The sequence below is a fragment of the Sorex fumeus genome, unplaced genomic scaffold, assembly GCF_029834395.1.
Source record: "Sorex fumeus unplaced genomic scaffold, SorFum_2.1 ptg000019l, whole genome shotgun sequence".
NCBI classification, from domain to species: domain Eukaryota; kingdom Metazoa; phylum Chordata; class Mammalia; order Eulipotyphla; family Soricidae; genus Sorex; species Sorex fumeus.
Genome location: NW_026606076.1, coordinates 516,471 through 537,187, shown reverse-complemented (window position 1 = coordinate 537,187; position 20,717 = coordinate 516,471). Strand labels below are relative to the sequence as shown.

At 60.4% G+C, this 20,717-nt stretch overlaps 1 protein-coding gene across 4 annotated transcripts in view; it reads left to right on the top strand.

The window, feature by feature from the left end:
- The first annotated feature begins 905 nt into the window (after positions 1 to 905).
- Positions 906 to 20,717, top strand: part of EVI5L (ecotropic viral integration site 5 like) — a 37,386-nt gene continuing 17,574 nt past the window's right edge. The window contains exons 1-6 of one of the 4 annotated variants that reach the window (XM_056113168.1): positions 906 to 1,094; positions 14,390 to 14,487; positions 15,860 to 16,049; positions 17,784 to 18,008; positions 18,978 to 19,052; positions 19,895 to 20,020. In XM_056113168.1, the coding sequence (XP_055969143.1) occupies positions 1,074 to 1,094; positions 14,390 to 14,487; positions 15,860 to 16,049; positions 17,784 to 18,008; positions 18,978 to 19,052; positions 19,895 to 20,020 (735 nt within the window). In that variant the 5' untranslated portion in view covers positions 906 to 1,073. Of the gene's footprint in view, positions 1,095 to 14,302; positions 14,488 to 15,859; positions 16,050 to 17,783; positions 18,009 to 18,977; positions 19,053 to 19,894; positions 20,021 to 20,717 lie in introns of all 4 variants that reach the window. The other 3 variants (XM_056113167.1, XM_056113169.1, XM_056113166.1) reach the window with 3 other exon arrangements.

Genomic DNA, 20,717 nt, shown 5'->3' with positions numbered 1-20,717 from the left:
CTGAGCACCGCCAGGGGTAATTCCTGAGCGCAGAGCCAGGAGGAACCCCTGTGCATCGCCAGGTGTGACCCCCCAAAAATAAAAAATAAGCTATGCTAACACTGATCAGAACTTTGAAGGGATCTGGCCCTCGGAGATACTTTCTCTAGGGCAGGGAAGGAGCGTTTGTGTTCTGGGGTGTTTGCCTTCTGACAACAACCCGGCTTTTGCAGCAAGATTTGCAGCAAGAGCGGGCGCAGGCCAGCAAAAGGTCCCGGCACCTCCAGACTAGCCATAGAGACTCCGGGCACCTCCCTAGAGCCGCTCCCTCACCTGGCCCCGCCCCGCCGTCGCCTAAGCCACGCCCACCCCTCAGCCCCTCCCCTATTTCATTCAATCCAGGCCTCAAGCCCCGCAGACCGGCACAATCATCGCGCCGCCCCATTGGCCAGAATGTCGCGTCACCGCCCTCCTTCAACGCCATTGGTCAGTGAGGTGTCAATCTTCTTTCTAGAGTACCAACAGTTGCCATGGCTGAGCTCTGCGGGTCCGATAATAATGGACGTCCCAGGACGCCTCCTTATTGGGCAGGAAGCCCGGTTCTGGGCGGGCTTACTCCCCAACTCCGGTCTCTCTCTGTCGATGGGTCCTCAGGGCCGCAGCCTTCCCTCAGGAACACGCCCCTCTGCACTCGCTATTGGTCCTGCCAGATGCTCCTCAACCGGGATTCTCCATTCCTATAGGTGAAAGCCCCCGTCCGTCACGGCTTCCTTCCTTTCGATTCGCTGCCCGCCACGGAGGCGGGCACCTGCTGGCTGTAGCCAGGGCCCCCTCCACGGGCTGCCCGCCGATTGGCTGGGCGCCCCGTCGCTCCGGGGCGGGGGGCGGGGCCAGGGAGCCCGGGGGCGGCGCATTGGCCGACAGGGCGTCGGGGGCGGGGCCGCGGCTCCTGTCAGCGGGTGAAATGGCAGCGGCGGAGCCGGCGGCGGCCGCGGTCCCGGGGGGCGGCTGAGGGGGCCGGGCCGGGGCTGCGGGGCGAGCGGCGCGACGGGGGTCCGGAGGCGCGGCCCGGGACGGCCAGGCGAGGCACGGCGATGGCGGCGTGCTCGGCGCAGGTAGGAGGGAGGCGGCGCGGGGCCGGGCCTCCCCCCCCCCGCCCCGGGCGCCTGCTCAGCCGCGCTGCGGCCCGCGGGGGGCAAGGGGGGAAAGAAAAACGCCAAGTCGGGGGTCCCCTCGCCCCGGAAACCCGCGCTGGGGGGTCCTCAGCGCCGCCAACGCAGACCCGCCTCGTCCCAGCCTCCCGATCGCTCGAGGGAGGCCCCTCCCGGGCCCCCCCTCCCGGGGGGCTGCCCCCTCCCCCACCACGCCCCCTCTCCAGGAGGCGCCCCGGGGCCCGGGACCCCCGGCCCGGCCTCTCCCCTGACCCTCAGGACCACCCCCCCACCCACACACACACACCCTTCCCGTGGTCCCCCCAACCCCCACCCCGCACACCTGCACCCCCCCCCCCCACCGTGTGCACATCCCCACCCCAGTCCCGTTCTCCAGGATCCTGACCCTTGGCAGACCCCCGGTCCCCCTCCCTGTCCCTCCCTTGGACCCCAATCGCGGCACCCATCCGTGTCTCCGCACCCAAGACTGCAGCCTCAGGGCCACCCCCCCACCCCACCCCATCCTGTCTGACTCCCCGGGACGGGCTTATCAGGATTCCCCTCCCTGCCCGACCTCAGCCTGCAGCCCCGGCTCCCACCGGAGGGGTCCGGGCAAGGACACCCACTCTCGGGGGTCCCCCAGCACAGGCCAGGAGCATCCCCCCACTGAACCCCCAGCCCTGGAGAGCTCCCCACCTCCTCCTGTTCAGGACCCTCCAACAGATGTTCCGGCCCCCTGTCCATGGATGTGCCTATGACAGGGGTGTCTGTGTGCGCGTGTGCATGCGTGCACACACACACACACACACACACACACACACACACACACACACCTGGGAACCAGCAGCTCTCACTCACACTGGGATGCCCGTAAAACCCTCAACAGCTCCTGCTGACGGACAGTCCAGCCCCCTTTTGCACAAGCCCTGAAGTAACCCCCTTCTCCGACACACACACACACACACACACACACACACACACACACACACCTGGGAACCAGCAGCTCTCACACCAGGATGCCCGTTAACCTCAACAGCTCCTGCGGACAGACAGTCCAGCCCCCTTTGCACAAGTCCTGGAGTAACCCCCTTCCCCGACACACACACACACACACACACACACACACACACTGGGGATCCCCACACACAGACCCAAGCCAGCGGGTGCCCCCGACGACCCCACACCCATCCAGGCTTCCACCCGCCTCTGGGCACCGCCCCCCCAACCCCCCGCCCAACGCCAGTGCCAGCCCAGGCAGACCCAGTGTCCAGCCAGTGTCCAGCCCCACTGGCTTTCCCCAGCTGGCCACTTCCTGCGGAGGCCCTGGAGGGTGGCAGAGGGTGACCCGGAATCTGGCAGCTTCCCCGCCAGTCTCTGCCCTTTCCCCTTCCCCGAAGGGACGGTCGCCTGCTCTCCCCGACACCGAGGTGTCCTTCAGAAGCATCCCTGATGCAGCCCAGCTTCCTGGCCGGGGGTTCAGACCAGCAGGACCGACCTCCACACCCCCTCCACGCCCACTGGCGCCGCAGACCATGGTGGGGGCGCGCTGTCCGGAGGTGGGGGCAGCCCCCCGACAACACCTGCCCGCTCTTTCACCCCTGGGCATTGCATTTTGCAAAAGGAAGTGTCTGGTAGCGGTGGCAGGTGGAGCCCTCCTAGCCTGGGGTCTGGGGTCTCACCCCCCACCCCGCCCCAGCAGGGGGTCGCTGGCTGGACCAGGCAGGCAGCCCTCTCCTTTGGGAGCACTTTCCAGAGGGAGAAATAAATGTGCTCGGGGTCCGGGTGGGGGCAGTGGGGTGAGCGAGAGTCCCCCTAACACACACACACACACACACACACACACACACACACACACACACACACCCCTGGTCTCCCTGTACATCTTCCTTCAGCCTCACATCCTCAGTTCCAACTGGGGGTGCTCCTGGGCTTCCGGGTGGTGAAAGACATGCAGGTGGCTTGGCCCGGGTGGGGGCCCCCCCCACAAAGTCACGTGACCGGGAATGCTGGGAAAATGAGGAGAAGCCCCCCCCCCGGGGGCGTGGGGTGGAGAGAGTGCCCCCAGTGTTCTCCTGCGTCCCTCCCCCCCCCCCCCGAGGAACCAGTTCCTTTGTAAAGACCTCCAGATTTGGGGCCGGGAGGGGCCTGGGAAGGAAAAGCCTCGACTTCCCCATCTGGAAAATGGGACGGGGAATTCATGCCCCAGTCTTTTTGTGGCGAGGGGCAGCTCAGGAGGTGGGTGAGGTGGTGGGGGCTGAACGTCCTTCTGGACCCCGAGGCCCCGGCCAGCGGGGAGGCAGTGGCTTGTGTCTGTGTTCCCGGGGGGCCCCTGCCTGGATGGAGTCGGGGTGTTGGCTGCTGTCTGGAGGCTGGTTATGGGGCAGGGGGACGGGAGGGAGGGTCTGCTGGGGAGACCCAGGGCTGTGGAAGGGTGGAGGGATGCTGCGTGCAGGAGGCCTCGAGGTCTGTTTTTGGGCTTTGCTGCTGGGAGGAGGGACAGGGAAGTGTCCTGAAGGTCGCGGGGCACGGAGGGGACTCTCATGTCCTGCCCCTCCCCCGCCGCAGGTACCGACTGTGGTGCTGACCCCGCAGGGCCAGAAGGATCCCCAGAAATGACGGGAGGGGGTGGTTGGGGGCTCTCTTGAAAGGAAACAAGGCTTCCCACGGGGGTGTGAGCGTCAACCGTACTTCCTTCCTTCACGGGGGTCCCTACTCCCCCACAGCCCTGACTGTGGTGGGGAACAGGAGATGTGATTCTTGCTGCTCGATTCAGGGGACCCGTCCAGTGCTCGTACTCAGAATGGATGGAGGCAGGGGCTCTGACAAGGATGGGGTCCCTGGCCGTGTTCCCAGCGGCCCCTAGCGACCCTCTGGACCTTAGAACAGAGCAGGGAGTGGCAGGAGGGTTGACAGGGAGAGGACAGGGCCAAGCGCTGTCTTATCCCCATAGTATCTCATTTAATTCTCCACATGCCGCATCTCCCTGGCCCATCACATGGGCCCTGACGCTGCCCCGTGCAGCGGACTGAGGGGGGCTCGGGCCAGGCAGGGCCCGGAGGACAGAGCACCCAGGAGGGGCCAAGGAGAGGCACTCCCCGGGAGGCCAGGTGCCGGGGGCTGTGGGCTGCAGCAAGCCAGCTTCATCCTAGGGCACCCACACCACCCCCAGCCCCCAGGAAAGCGACCCGTGCATGAACTTGAACTTGGGAAGGCAGCCAACCACGGCCGGCCCAGCGAACCCCTCCACCGCTGCTCCAGCAGACAATCTCTCCTCCTTTCCCCGCCCAGCCCCCCGCCATGGTCCCCTTGCACCTTCATTTTCTTCCTGGTTGGGGGGGATGGTCCCCCAGTCCTGCCAACTGGCCCAGTTGTCTTTGAGCCGTGGCCCCATCCCTGCACGTTTTCACCTGTGTCCTCCCCGCCCCCCGCCCACATATACTGAGAACTCTATTTTGGGGGATCGGGAGGGGGACATACTTGGTGATGCTCAGGGCTGACTCCTGGCTCTGTGCTCGGGGATCACTCCTGGCAGTGCTCAGGGAAACCCTTATGGGGTGCCGGGGATCGAACGCGGGGCGGCCGTGTGCAAGGCCAGCACCCTCCCGGCTGTGGAAGGAGGGAGTTTAGTTCAGAGCCAGAGCCTGGTGAACTCTGTCTGGCCACAGAAGCGAGTGGTCCCCATAGGTGCCAGCAAGGCACCACGAGATTGACTGCCACTGTCCTCCCGTTGTTCATCAGTTTGCTCGAGCGGGTCCAGGAACGTCTCCATTGTGTTTGGCACATCGAATATGTCACAGGGAGCTTGCCAGGCTCTGCCATGTGGGCAAGATACTCTCGGTAGCTTGCTGGGCTCTCCGAGAGGGGTGGAGGATTTGAACTTGGGTCGGCCGTGGGATTGACATGATCCCTTTTTTTTTGTTTGTTTTTTGGGTCACACCTGGCGATGCACAGGGGTTCCTCCTGGCTCTGTACTCAGGAGTTACTCCTGGCGGTGCTCAGGGGACCCTATGGGATGCTGGGAATCGAACCCGGGTCAGCCGCGTGCGAGGCAAACGCCCTCCCCGCTGTGCTGTCTGTTGCTCCCAACCCTTAATTGATTTTTTTTTTTTTGCTTTTTGGGTCACACCCAGCGATGCTCAGGGGTTCCTCCTGGCTCTGTACTCAGGAGTTACTCCTGGCGGTGCTCAGGGGACCCTATGGGACGCTGGGAATCGAACCCGGGTCGGCCGCGTGCGAGGCAAACGCCCTCCCCGCTGTGCTATCATTCCAGCCCCTCTCACCTCATTTTTTGTTTTTTTGCTTTTTGGGTCACACCTGGTGATGCACGGGGGTTCTTCCTGGCTCTGCACTCAGGAGTTACTCCTGGCGGTGCTCAGGGGACCCTATGGGACGCTGGGAATCGAACCCGGGTCGGCTGCATGCAAGGCAAACGCCCTCCCCGCTGTGCTATCTCTCCAGCCCCTACCTTTCTCTTTTTAATTTTTATTATGACATGATCCCTTGAGGTCTGTGTCCTGCCCCTGGCCAGCAGGTGCCCTGGGCGTCCAGCTCACAGCCCTCACCCGCATCTGAGTGAGGGCCTGGAGCCCCTCCACAGAGAGAAGTGGGGTTTGGGGTCCCCCCCTAGAGCAGGGTGCTCCTGCCTCCCCTCAGGCCCCCAGCTCAGCTCCACTCTGGGCCTGCCTGCACAGGTCCTGTCTTGGTCTTCAAGCTCCTCGATGAGATAGCACTTGTCTGTAGGGGGACAGAGAAGGGAGTTTAAGGGCCACACCCCACAGTACTCAGGGACTCTTCCTGGCTCCGTGCTCAGGAGTGACCCCTGGCCAGGGAGCATGCGGTGGTGGGGGAGGGACAGAGGTGAGCCACACGCCTGACCCCAAGTTGCCGCCACCACCACGTCTAACACCTCGCCCTGTCGGGGACCCCGAACTAGAGAAGAAGGAGGGGCAGCTGGGAGCAGACCTATTCTTGGTTTGTCTGGGGGCTGACCCCAGCGATGCTCCTGGCTCTGTGCTCAGATGTCACTCCTGGTGGTGCTCGGGGGAGACCGTCTGGGATGCCGGGGATCGAACCCGGGTTGGCCGGGTGCCAGGCAGGCGCCTTACCTGCTCCGCCCTCTCCAGCCCCGCAAGCCTATTCTTGGGTCCACACAGAAGCAGGTGACATTCCAGGGCTGGGAGGCTTTTTTGTAGGTCAGGAGGGAAGGGACTTGGCCCCTGACCCCCCGCCTCTCACCCTGGGGGCACTCACTGCCGCTGCTGTTATTACCAATATTTATGATCCCAGCTGTACTGTGTTTCATATTGAAACAAGGCCACCGCTCGGGGAGGGAACCTCCCCGAGAGAGGACGTTTATTCATGCCACAAATATTGGAATATACTGGGGATCCGGTTAGTGGTGAGACAGCTGGGGAGGCCCCCCCACGCCCCCCAGGGACTTTTTGATCCACCAGGAAACAAGTGCAACTGGGAATGGAGTGGGCAGGGACCTCAGAGGGCTGGAGTCGGGCACTGCATGTAGGAGGAGCCCAGGCTGATTCCCAGCACCGAGCCAGAAGCAGCCTGTGAGAACCGCCAGCAGTGGATGACCCCCACCACACACACAAGGCAAAACTTAATCAAGGGGCTGGATCCAGAGGAGGGCGCTTTCTTTGCACGTGGCCCACCTGGGTTCAATCCCCAGCACCCCAGAGGGTCCCCCGAGGAGTGATCCTTGAGCACAAGGCCGAGTCAAGTGCGGCCCCCAAAACAAAAACATATTAAACATTTAAAAAGTAAAACAGAGGGGGCTGGAGCGATAGCACAGCGGGGAGGGCGTTTGCCTGGCACGCGGCCGACCCGGGTTCGATTCCCAGCATCCCATAGGGTCCCCTGAGCACCGCCAGGAGGGACTCCTGAGTGCAGAGCCAGGAGGAACCCCTGTGCATTGGTGGGTGTGACCCAAAAGCAAATTGATTAATTAATTAAAAGTAAAACAGAAAAAGCAAAATCCTAAATCAGTCCATCAATACAGCGGGTCATCCCTGCCCGCCAAACCTGGGAAGTCATACCGTTTCCAGCCCTGCTTCCCACAGGACTGCCTTGGAAGTGCTCCAACTCGGGGGGCTCAGAGAGAGATGAGGGGTGGGGAAGGGTTCGAACCTCTGCCACTGGCTCCAAGTCCTCAAGTAAGGCCAGGAGATCAGGAATGAGTCGTGTACACACAGACATTCATAGCTTATACACCAACACACACCTATCACGTACACACGGCCCACACACACAGATCGAACTCAGTCCCCCACCACATACACACACACACACACACACACATCACACGCTTGTCATACACAGCCCCCACAGACATAGCACGCAACACAGACAACCCACATCCACACACATCACAGAGATCACACACAGACAGACAGAGTGCACGCACACGTACGACACAGCCCCCGCCAGTCCCCACACTCATATCACACACACAGCCCCCACACACAGTGCCCCCCATACACACACACCACACAGACACAATTGCCACGCGCTGGTGCACATATCACACAATCATGGAAGAAGCCCCGGGTAAGGGGGCAGGAAGGAGAACAGGGGGAGTGCACTTGTCTTGCACACCGCAGATCTGGGTTCCATCCCCGGCCCCTGAGCACCACCAGTAACCCTGAGCACAAAGCCAGGAGTAAGCCCTGAGCACCACTAGGTGTGGCACCAAACCCCTGATTTTCACTGCTTCCCATTGAACTCTCTCCAAACCCATTTAAAGTCCTTATTTCCTTCATATTTTATTCCTTCCTCTTTATCTGCTGGAGCGATAGCACAGCGAGTAGGGCGTCTGCCTTGCACGCGGCCAACATGGCCGACCCGAGTTCGATTCCTCCGCCCCTCTCGGAGAGCCCGGCAAGCTACCGAGAGTATTGGATATGCCAGACACAGTAACAACAAAGTCTCCAATGGAGACGTTACTGGGCCCGCTCGAGCAAATCGATGATCAACGGGAGGGCCTTTACTTTACTTTATCTATTGGAAATTTTTCAAAAAAATGGGGGAGGGGGCTCACTGGAGAGATTTTTTTTTTTAATCCCAGCATCCCATATGGTCCCCGAACACCACCAGAAGTGATCACTGAGCACAGAGCCAGGAGTAACCCCTGAGCATTGCTGGGGTGGCAAAAAAAAAAAAAGACCTCCCCACTGTTTTATCTTCTTGCGGGTATAAGGGGGTAAAACCAGGCTTCTTGGACTGGAGCGATAGCACAGCGGGTAGGGCGTTTGCCTTGCACGCGGCCGACCCGGGTTCGATTCCCAGCATCCCATATGGTCCCCTGAGCACCGCCAGGGGTAAGTCCTGAGCGCAGAGCCAGGAGTAACCCCTGTGCATCGCCGGCTGTGACCCAAAAAGCGAAAAAAAAAAAACAGGCTTCTTGGGGCTGGAGTGATAGTACAGTGGGTAGAGCGTTTACCTTCCACGCGGCGGACCTGGGTTCAAATCCTGGCATCCCATGTAGATCCCCCAAGCACTCCCAGGAATAATTCTTGAGTGCAGAGCCAGGAGTAACCCCTGAGCATCACTAGGTGTTGACCCAAAAAAGCAAAAAAAAAAACAAAAAAACAGGCTTCTCCACAAGCCAGGTGCTCTACCACTGAGTCACATCCCCGACCCAAAATGTCTTCTTTTTGGCCTCAGAATGCCACATGCCATCTTGTCCTACTGTCGGGCTTCTCCGGTCTGGGACAGTTGCTCAGAGCTTTTGACCTTGAGGGGAGGCAAGTGAGACCGGAAGTGACCAAAATGACCCCTGGAGGAGGGGCGGGGGGGTTCCCGGGCTCTGTGCTCCCAAGGAAAGTGGAGGGCGATATATGTGGGGATGCAGAGGTGAGGTGAGGTGCCCTGCCCATGTCTGTCAGGGCGCTGCTGTTCCCACGGCAGCCCTTGACCTTAATCTCAGGCCCCAGCAGCGGGAATGTTTGTCTTCCTGTGCTCAGCTGACACCTCTCCATCGCCTACTAAAATGCCAGCTGCCGCCTTAGAAGCTTGAATGAATGATCAAATGGGGGGGGCGGGTAGTGGGGGCCAGCAGGGAGACGGTTCCCAGGGCTGGAGCACAAGCTTTGCCTGCTGGAGCCCCCAGTTCCCTCGCTGACACTGCAGGGAGAAACCCCCTGAAAAATAAAGAGGCCGGGGGCTGGAGAGATAGCACAGCGGGGAGGGCGTTTGCCTTGCATGCAGCCGACCCGGGTTCGATTCCCAGCATCCCATAGGGTCCCCGGAGCACCGCCAGGAGTAACTCCTGAGTGCAGAGCCAGGAGGAACCCCGGTGCATCGCCGGGTGTGACCCAAAAAGCAAAAAAATAATAATAATAAAATAAAATAAAAATAAATAAAGAGGCCGGAGAGATAATATGGCAGGTAGGGTGCTTGTCTTGCCCTCAGAGGACTTGGGTTCGAGCCATGGCAACCCCATATGGTACCCTGAGCATCGCCAGGAGTGATCCTTGAGCAGAGCCAGGAGTAAGCCCTGAGCACTGCCGGATATGGCCCCCCAAAACCGAAATGAACGTATAGGGGCTGGAGCAGTAGTACAGCCTTGCTGACCCAGTAGTACAGAAAGGCAGACCCAGGTTCGATTCCTAGCACCCCATCTGGTCCCCCAAGCGCCGCCAGAAGAAACTCCTGAATGCAGAGATAGGAGCATTGCTGGGTGTGGTCCCCAAACCACAAAAAAAAAAAGCTAAATTTCTTTTTTTTTTTTTTTTTTTTGCTTTTTGGGTCACACCCGGCGATGCACAGGGGTTACTCCTGGCTCTGCACTCATGAATTACCCCTGGCGGTGCTCAGGGGACCATATGGGATGCTGGGAATCGAACCCGGGTCGGCCGCGTGCAAGGCAAATGCCCTACCCGCTGTGCTATCACTCCAGCCCCAAGAAGCTAAATTTCAAAAGTAAATAAATCCTTTTTGGGGAGGTGGTGGGCGGGCAGGGTCCCCCACTGGTGCCCAGGGGCTGATCCTGTGTTCAGGCAAGATTTTTTTTTTTAATTTTTATTAGTGAAACACCATGAGGTACAGTTGTAGACTTACAAATTTTTGTGCTTGGGTTTCAATTATACAATGATCGAGTACCCATCCCTCCACCAGTGCCCATTCTCCACCACCACGGGTCTCAGTATCCCTCGCACCCTCATCCCCCATCCCCCCATCCCACCCTGCCTCTATGGCAGGGCATTCCCTTTGGTTCTCTCTCTCCTTTTGGGTGCTGTGGTTTCAGGCAAGATTCTTGGGAAATAATGGGGCCGGGTTGGGGGGGCGTACCAGCTGCACTGCCAGAGTACCAGGGATAAAACCCGGACTGATGGAATGCAAAGGCAAGCATCTTCACCCCAGGGTGCTCCTTCCAGCCAAGGTTCTCAATCCCTGGGTTTGGAATGCTCGGGATCCCCACGGAACACGGCAGAAAAGACGGCACCCACGTGTCTGGAATGTGTGTGTGTGGGGGGGGGCGCGTGTTTTCCGAGCCGGAAGTGAGCCCCGGACACCGGAAGTGGGCGGGGCCAGAAAGACTGGGCTTCTTGGAGCTGGGGAGCCCATGCTGGACAGGTGCAGGACTCTAGGTTTGGTCCCCAGCATCACCAGAAATAGCCCCCACAACGATAGTAAAAAATAATAATAATAATAATTAAAAAAGAATAACGGGGCTGGAGAGATAGCACAGCGGGTAGGGTGTTTGCCTTGCACGTGGCTGACCCGGGTTCGATTCCCAGCATCCCATAGGGTCCCCTGAGCACCGCCAGGAGTGATTCCTGAGTGCATGAGCCAGGAGTTACCCCTGTGTATCGCCGGGTGTGACCCAAAAAGCCAAAAAAAAAATACAAATAAAATAAATAAATTCTTGGGGTTGGAGAGATAGCACAGCGGGTAGGGTGTTTGCCTTGCATGTGGCCCACCCGGGTTCGACTCCCAGCATCCCATATGGTCCCCTGAGCACCGCCAGGAGTGATTCCTGAGTGCATGAGCCAGGAGGAACCCCTGTGCATCGCTGGGCGTGACCCAAAAAGCAAAAAATAAATAAATAAAAAGAAACCCCCAAAAAAGCCCAAAAATAAATAAATACATAAATAAATAAAAAGAAACCCCAAGCCAGAGCAGTAAGCCAGCCAGTAAGGCTCTTTGCATGTGGCCGACCCTGGTTCGATCCTCAGCATCCCGTAGGGTCCCCAGCACCGCCACAAGTGAGCGCTGAGCACTGATTCAGGAGTAAGCCCTGAGCATCACCTGGTGTGCCCCCCCCAAAAAAAAACAAACCCAAAAAAAGGAATGTGAGTCTCAGCCCATGGACTTCAGCCCTTTCTGCTTCCGGTGTGCAGTTCACACCTCAAAGTGACAGGACTATACTAGCCAGTGCTGTTCCCAGAAGGCCCCGGTGCAGGGTTTGCTTTGGGGAAATTTTCCGTCTTGTTTTATTTTCTGGGTGGGAAGGGGCATATCCATCTGTGCCCAGGGGCAACTCCTAGCTCAGTGCTTGTGTGGGTTACTCTTTTTTTTTTCTTTGTGGGTCACTCCCAGCGATGCACAGGGGTTACTCCTGGCTTTGCACTCAGGAATCACTCCTGGCGGTGCTCGGGGGACCATATGGGATGCTGGGAATTGAACCCTGGTTGGGTGTGTACAAGGCAAACGCCCTACCTGCTGTACTATCACTTCAGCCCCTCTGTGGGTTACTCTTGATGGCGCTTCAGGGACCCTGTGGAGCCGAGGATTGAACCCCGCATGCCAGCGTTTTGAACCAGAAACCCAGAACAGAATCCTCTTTGGGGGTGGCAGTGGTACGGTGATGGGTGATGGGGAACCCTAGATCCTCAAGGAGATGGTGGATCTGGACCACGTGGGGTCTCTTTCTCTGAGTTCCCCCCAATACTCCTTAAATCTTCCATGCTGTGAAATCTTCCCGCCGTCTCCCCACTGAAGTGTGGAAATTCATTTCACTTAATTTTTTTTATTTTGCTTTTTGGGTCACAGCTGGTGATGCACAGGGGTTACTCCTGGCTCTGCTCTCAGGAGTTACTCCTGGCGGTGCTCAGGGGACCATATGGGATGCTAGGAATCGAACCCGGGTCGGCCGCGTGTAAGGCAAACGCCCTACCTGCTGTGCTATCTCTCCAGTCCCCATTTCACTTAATTTTTTTCATTTGTATTTCTGGACTGATTTGAGCGGGGCGGGGGTGGGTGGCCTACACCTGGCCTTGTTGTTCAGGGCTTCCTCCTGGCTCTGCCGCTCAGGGATCACTCCCGATGGGTCTCCAGGGACCCCCATGGAGTGCCGGGAATCGAACCTGGGTTAGCCACATGCAAGGCCAGCGCCCTCCCTGCTGGACTGTCACTCGTGCCTCAGCACAGCCCGGCTTTGGACAGGGCTCTCCTGGAGAGCGGGGGTCCCTTGATGCCCACGCTCACGGCAGCTGGCTGGGTCCCCACCCAAGCTTGAAGCTCTTGCCCGTCTAGCCGCCACCAGTTCCGGGCACTTTGACTGTGTCACCGGCGCCCCAGAGAGCTGAGTGCTGGCCCCCAGCAGCGCCAGACAATTAACAGTGGAGAATAATTGCTTCTGGCCGTGCCAGCAGCCCACTTTGGTTGATGAGACGACAGGAGGGTGAGACGCGGGGGCAGACCACGGGCGGGAAGTCGGCGGTGGGGCCAACGAGGCAGAGGCTTCCGTGAGGCTCCCTGACCTCCGACCCTGCTGACTCATGGGACGTCATGATGTGCTTTGCAGGGGCCAGAGAGGGAGCTCAGAGGGAAAGACACTTGTCTTGCACACGGCCAACCCAAGTTCGATTCCTGGCACCTCATTCAAGTCCCCCAAACACTGCCAGGGGTCACTGCTACACTAAGAGCCAGGTATAACTCCCCGCCACCCCACCCCAAGCACCACCAGGTTTGGGCCAAAAACAAAATTTTGGGAGGGGCAGAGAGATAGTACAGCGTGGAGAGCATTTGCCTTGCATGCAACTGGCCCAACTTCTGTCTCCGGTGCCCTGTATGGTCTCCTGTGCTTGCCAGGCGTGATCCCTGAGCACAGAGCCAGGAGTAAGTCCTCCTGGGTACCATTGGTTATGGCCCCAAATCAACCAAACAAGCAAAAAGGCTGTGTGTGTGTGTGTGTGTGTGTGTGCAGAGCAATAGTAAAGCAGATAGGGCACTTGGCTGGCATGCTGCCAACCCAGAGTCGATCCCCGGCATCCCACAGCGTCCCCCAAGCACCAACAGGAGGAAGTCCTGAATGCAGAATCAGGAGTAACACCTGAGCACTGCCAGGTGTGGCCCAAATCCTCCACCTCTCACACACACACACAAAAGACTTGGTCTTCAGGGGACCTCAAAGGTAGCCCTAGACACTGGCCAGGATAAGAGCTGGACACGGGTACTGCATGCAGCAGCCTTGAGTTCCTTCTGTGGCATCATATGGTCCCCCAAGCGCTTCTGGGAAGGGCCCGCCACCCAAGAACCATTGGATTCAACTCCCCAAAAAGGGGGTACTCGGGCTACATCCGACGGTGCTCCAGGTCGACTGCTGGGTCTGTGCTTTGGAGAAATTTCCGGCAGTGCTTAGGGGACTCTAGGAGGTGCCAAGGCTCGAACCAGGGTCGGCTGCATGCAAGGTCAGCGCCTTAAATATTTTTTTTTCTTTTTGGGTCACACCCAGTGATGCACAGGGCTTACTCCTGGCTCTGCACTCGGGAATTACTCCTGGCAGTGCTCAAGGGACCCTATGGGATGCTGGGAATTGAACCTGGGCCGGCCGCGTGCAAAGCAAACACCCTACCCGCTGTGCTATCGCTCCAAGACCCCAAGGCCCGCACCTTAACCCCTGTTCTCTCTCTCCAATGTGGTCTCCCTGTCCAGGGACAGTGGAACAAGCTGTGGACACCAGCCTGCTATCCCCCTGTCCCCAACATCCGGATGACACGGGCCCATCCCGGAGCCAGGATCCGGGGCAGAAGGAATAGCGGGGAGTCATCTGGGTTAGGGGTGCAGGGGGAGGGGTTGGCGCATGGACAGACGGAGCAGATGTGGGGGCAGCCTGCCGTGAGGAGAGGGGAACGGGCCCCTCTGGCCCCGACAGGAAGAACGGGGTGAACACCCCACCCAGTGCTGACACGCCTCTCTTGCCCCGCCATCCCCAGACAGAACTGTGACCCGGCCCCAGCTCACGGCTGACAAAGCTGCCCGCCATGGCCAGCCCCACTCTGAGCCCCGACTCCTCCTCCCAGGAGGCCCTGTCGGCCCCCACCTGCTCCCCGACCTCGGACTCGGAGAACCTCAGTCCCGATGAGCTCGAGCTGCTGGCCAAGCTGGAGGAGCAGAATCGGTGAGTGGGGGGCACTGGGGAGCCTCCAGAGGAAGTCCCTGGGCAGGGTGTGGGGGGCTGACGACCACTAGGCAAGTAGATGAAGAGGCTGAGAATCAAGGCGCTAGTCTGGGAAGCCGCTGCTGGGAGCCCACTAGAACCTCGGGCCCTGCCCGGGGGGCCCGCCCATCCACCCCTGTTCAGCTTCCCAGGAGGGCAAGTTTGTTATCCATGTGGGGAGACCCTGCGAGGAGCTGGTGACCATGAAAGGAAAGCTGGAGGGCTGCTGGGGACAGCTGGACAGCCCCTGAGCATTCCTGAGTGGCCCAGAGAGCGAAAAGGAGGGACCAGAGCAATAGGACAGCAGGGAGGGCTCTCGACTAGCACGGATGGGGCCTCAGAACAGACAGAAACAAAGAAAGCAAAAGGAAGATGGAGGGAGGGAGGGATGGAGGGTGGGAAGGAGGGAAGGAAGGGAGGGAAGGGAGGAAGGAAGGAAAGAAGGAAGGAAGGAAGGAAGGGAAGGAAGGAGGGAGGGAGGGAGGGAAGGAAGGAAGGAAGGAAGGAAGGAAGGAAGGAAGGAAGGAAGGAAGGAAGGAAGGAAGGAAGGAGAAGGAAGGAAAGGAGGGAGGGAAGGAAGGAAGGAAGGAAGGAAGGAAGGAAGGAAGGAGAAGGAAGGAAAGGAGGGAGGGAGGGAAGGAAGGAAGGAAGGAAGGAAGGAAGGAAGGAAGGAAGGAAGGAAGGAAGAAAAGGGAGGAAGGAGCCACACCTGTGTTAAGGACTTGCAAGGCAAACGCCCTCCTCTTTGTCCTATTGCTCTGACATTTTTTTCTTTTCTTTTTTTGCCTTTTTTTGGTCACACCGGCAATGCTCAGGGGTTACCCCTGGCTCTGCACTCAGGAATAACTCCTGGCAGTGCTCGGGGAACCCCATGGGATGCCAGGGATCGAACCCGCGTCAGCCACGTGCAAGGCAAATGCCCTCCGCACTGGACTGTCACTCCAGCCCCAGACTTTTCCTTCCTTTTTTTTTTTTTTTTGCTTTTTGGGTCACACCCGGCGATGCTCAGGGGTTACTCCTGGCTCATGCACTCAGGAATCGCTCCTGGCGGTGCTGGGGGGACCATATGGGATGCTGGGAATCGAACCCGGGTCGGTCATGTTGGCTGTGTGCAAGGCAAACGCCCTACCCGCTGTGCTATCGCTCCAGCCCCGACTTTTCCTTCCTTGAGGACACTCCAGCCTGCTTTTTGTCAGAGCCGCTCCCCAGCAAACATACCCAGGGGGGTCCCCGCTCCCCAGGACCCCTCCAGCACCCGTCCTTTCCCGTCTTTGCGGGATGAGTGGGTCCCACTGAGCCGCGTCCCCGGGCACCCCCCGGGTCCCTCTCCCAGGCTCCTGGAGGCCGATTCCAAGTCCATGCGCTCCATGAACGGCTCCCGGCGGAATAGCGGCTCGTCGCTCGTGTCCAGCTCCTCGGCCTCCTCCAACCTGAGCCACCTGGAGGAAGACACGTGGATCCTGTGGGGCCGGATCGCCAACGAGTGGGAGGAGTGGCGGCGGCGGAAGGAGAAGCTGCTCAAGGTGGTGGCCTGGCTGCACTTCCGGCCACGGGACGGCTGGGCCGAGGGTGGCCTGGGGGGCACTTGGGGCCACGGGTTGGTGTGATGGGGGGTGGCCTGGGTGGCACTTCCGGCCACGGGACGGCTGGGCCGAGGGTGGCCTGGGGGGCACTTGGGGCCACGGGTTGGTGTGATGGGGGGTGGCCTGGGTGGCACTTCCGGCCATGGGACGGCTGGGCCGAGGGTGGCCTGGGGGGCACTTGGGGCCACAGGTTGGTGTGATGGGGGGTGGCCTGGGTGGCACTTCCGGCCATGGGACGGCTGGGCCGAGGGTGGCCTGGGTGGCACTTCCGGCCACGGAATGTGTGACCAGGGCTGGCCTGGGTGGTACTTCCAGCCACTGGTTGGCTGGGACAAGGATGGCCTGAATGACATTTCCGGCCATGGGATGGTGTGACCGGGGCTGGCCCGGGTGTTACTTCCAGCCATGGGATGGCTGGGCCAAGGGTGGCCTGAGTGGCACTTGGGGCCACGGGTTGGTGTGATGGGGGTGGCCTCGGTGGCACTTTCGGCCACAGGATGGCTGGGCCAAGGGTGGCCTGGGTGGCACTTCCGGCCACAGGATGGCTGGGCCGAGGGTGGCCTGGGTGGCACTTCCGGCTACGGGATGGTGTGACCATGGCTGGCCTGGGTGGTACTTCCAGCCACTGGTTGGCTGGGCCAAGGGTGGCCTGAGTGACACTTCCGGCCATGGGATGGTGTGACTGGGGGTGGCCTCGGTGGCACTTCCGGCCACAGGATGGTGTGACCAGGGCTGGCCCGGGTGGTGCTTCCAGCCATGGGATGGCTGGGCCAAGGGTGGCCTGGGTGGCACTTGGGGCCACAGGTTGGTGTGATGGGGAAGTGGCCTCGGTGGCACTTCCGGCCATGGGATGGTGTGACCGGGGCTGGCCCAGGTGTTACTTCCAGCCATGGGATGGCTGGGCCAAGGGTGACCTGAGTGGCACTTCCGGCCATGGGATGGTGTGACGGGAGGTGGCCTCGGTGGCACTTCTGGCCACGGGACAGCTGGGCCGAGGGTGGCCTAGGTGGCACTTGGGGCCACGGGTTGGTGGGATGGGGGTGGCCTCGGTGGCACTTCCGGCCATGGGATGGTGTAACCAGGGCTGGCCCAGGTGGTACTTCCAGCCACGGGATGGCTGGGCCGAGGGTGACCTGGGTGGCACTTTGGCCATGGGATGGTGTGACCGGGGCTGGCCCGGTGGTGCTTCCAGCCATGGGATGACTGGGCCAAGGGTGGCCTGAGTGGCACTTTCGGCCACGGGACGGCTGGGCCAAGGGTGGCCTGGGTGGCACTTGGGGCCACAGGTTGGTGTGATGGGGAAGTGGCCTCGGTGGCACTTCCGGCCATGGGATGGTGTGACCGGGGCTGGCCCGGTGGTACTTCCAGCCATGGGATGGCCTGAGTGGCACTTCCGGCTACGGGATGGTGTGACTGGGGGTGGCCGGGGTGGTACTTCCAGCCACGGATGGCTGGGCCGAGGGTGGCCTGGGTGGCACTTCCGGCCACAGGGTGGTGTGGCCAGGGGTGAGGGTGCCAACCTGGGCGGCAGACAGCCTGAGTGGAGATGGGCCGGTCCCCCGGGAGGTGGGGGTGGTAAGGGAGAGGGTTGAAGACACACACCGTGGACCCTTGTGCGGGTGCGGGCCAGACCCACTTCCCCGCATCCAGCCCGGCCCCCCACGCCGTCCCCAGGAACTGATCCGCAAAGGCATCCCGCACCACTTCCGGGCCATCGTGTGGCAGCTCCTGTGCAGTGCCACCGACATGCCGGTCAAGAACCAGTACTCGGAGCTGCTGAAGATGTCCTCGCCCTGTGAGAAACTCATCCGCCGCGACATCGCCCGCACCTACCCGGAGCACGACTTCTTCAAGGGCCAGGACAGCCTGGGCCAGGAGGTCCTGTTCAACGTCATGAAGGTACCGGTGGCCCGGGCCTGGCACCCCCAGCCCTTCCGGGAGGGGTTCCCAGGGCGCAGAGCCAGAAGTCGGCCCTGAGCACCACTGGCTGTGCCCCCTTCTCCAAATAATAATCACGGTCACGGTCCTCCCGTTGTTCATCGATTTGCTCGAGCGGCCCCAGTAACGTCTCCACTGTGACACTTGTTACTGTGTTTGGCGTATTGAATACGTCACGGGGAGCTTGCCAGGCTTTGCCGTGTGGGCGCGATACTCTCAGTAGCTTGCCAGGCTCTCTGAGAGGGGCGGAAGAATCGAACAATAATAATAATATTAATAAGGGGCTGGAGCAATAGCACAGCGGGGAGGGCGTTTGCCTTGCACGCGGCCAACCCAGGTTCGATTCCCAGCATCCCATATGGTCCCCCGAGCACTCCCAGGAGTGATTCCTGAGTGCATGAGCCAGGAGGAACCCCTGTGCATCAGTGGGTGTGACCCTAAAAGCAAAAAATAATAATTATAATAATATAATAATAATGCAGTTATGCGGGTCTTGGAGCAATAGCACAGTGGGGAAGGCACTTGCTCGCCTTTGCATGCAGTGGACCTGACTTGGGCCCCCCAGCACCCCACAGGGTCCACTGAGTCCCAGTAAGTCCTGGGCACCACTGCATGTGACCCCGAAAGCCAAAATAATAATAATAATAAAACAATGTCATGGGGCCAGAGATAGTACAGTGGGTGCGGCGCTGGCCTTGCATGCAGCCAACCCAAGTTCGATCCCAGGCACCCCACAGGGTCCCCCGAGCCCCGCCAGGAGGGATCCCTGAATGCAGAGCCAGGAGTCAGCCCCGAGCAACCGCTGGATGTGACGCTCCCCATCAGAATCAAACAATGTCATGAGAGTGTCCCTGACAAGTGGGCCACCAAGGAGGAGGGGGCCCGTCTTTGCAGCCCCAGCCCTGACGCCCGCACCGTGTCCCCTCACAGGCCTACTCACTGGTGGACCGAGAAGTGGGTTACTGCCAGGGCAGCGCCTTCATCGTGGGCCTTCTGCTTATGCAGGTACGTGTCCCCCAGGACCAGGACACAAGCTACGGGGGTGGCCCCCCATCCATCCACAACCACTGGTTGTCCCCAAGCCAAGTGGGCAGGGCCAGTTGCGAGAGCCACCTCTCCTATCCCCCGGCACTTCCACAAGGCCCAGGGAGCTCCCCGGGGTGGACCAGAGACCTGGGCTGGAGTTGGGGTTCAAGGATGGAGAAGGAGAGAAGGGAGACGCTGGAAGGGGGAGGGAAGAGGGTTCCATCTGTGCCAGGGAGCCTTCTGGGGTGACTTCAGCTGAAGGAGTGGAAAGCGGAAATGGGGGCACAGGTCAAAGGGTTGGAGAGAAGCCGGGAGTCCCAGTACCCCAGGGTTCCCTGAGCTCAGCCGGGCCAGCATCCCACTCTCCAGAATACAGCATCAGTGAGGGGGATGATGATTTGCCTCGGTGAGGATGGCCTCCTTCCTCCATGCTACACAGTGCCTTGACACCACGCAGTGCCAAGGATGGAATCTGGGGCCGTACCCTCCATGGCAGCCTTGGAGAACCAACTCCCCGGCTCTGGGCTGAAGCGATAGCACAGAGGGTAGGGCGTTTGCCTTGCACACGGCCAACCCGGGTTCGATTCCCAGCATCCCATAGGGTCCCCTGAGCACCGCCAGGAGTGATTCCTGAGTGCAGAGCCAGGAGGAACCCCTGTGCAAAGCCAGGTGTGACCCAAAAAGAAAAAAAAAAGAACAGCTCCCCGGCTCTGCTGGTGGCTTTGTTGGAAGGGTCCAGGCCGGCGGCCCTGGCCAGGCAGGGAAAGGAGAAAGGGCCCCCCACCTCGCCCCCCCCTTGCCCAGGCTCTCGGTCCCCGCAGATGCCCGAGGAGGAGGCCTTCTGCGTCTTCGTGCGGCTGATGCAGGAATACCGCCTGCGGGAGCTCTTCAAACCTAGCATGGCCGAGCTGGGCCTCTGCATCTACCAGTTCGAGTACATGCTGCAGGTGAGGCCGGGCCGGGCAGCGTCTGGGGATGGCCAGGGGCCGTGCCAGGGACAGCGGAACCTCCTGAAACTCCCAGAGCTCCAGGCTCGGCTGGACCTGACACCCCTGGTTCTAGCGGTCAGCTGGGCCAAGGCGAAGCAGAGAGACCAATGTGTCTGCCAGCCTGGCTGGTGGGGGGAACAGAGCCGGGGGGGAGAGGCGGGGTCCCACAGTGCTGGAGAGATAGGACAGCGAGGAGGGCACTGGCCTTGCACACAGCGGACCCGGGTTCAATTCCCGGCATCCCATTAGGGGCCCCTGAGCATGGCCAGGAGTGATCCCTGAGCACAGCACTGGCAGTAACCTCTGGTTGTAGCTGGATGTGTCCCCCAAACAAACACACACACACGCACACGCATGTATGTCCCAGCTTCCTCCTGCCCTCAGCAGACATGGTGGGGGGGGGGTCTGGTTGAGAGGGTCCCCCTCACTATGGGGAAACGCTGTCTCTCCTGGGGACCTGCTGGCTAGCGTGTGACCCGAGGCCAGAGAAATGGGACTGCAGAGGTAGCTGTCACCTGGGGGGGTGGGAGGGATGGGTGTGTGTGTGGAGCGGGCAGTCTGCACTCTGGTGAATGACACCCAGCAGGGTCCTAACGCCATCCCCTGCCTCGGTTTCCCCAGTCTCTGCCCCTTCCTTCAGTCAGGAGTTCAGGGC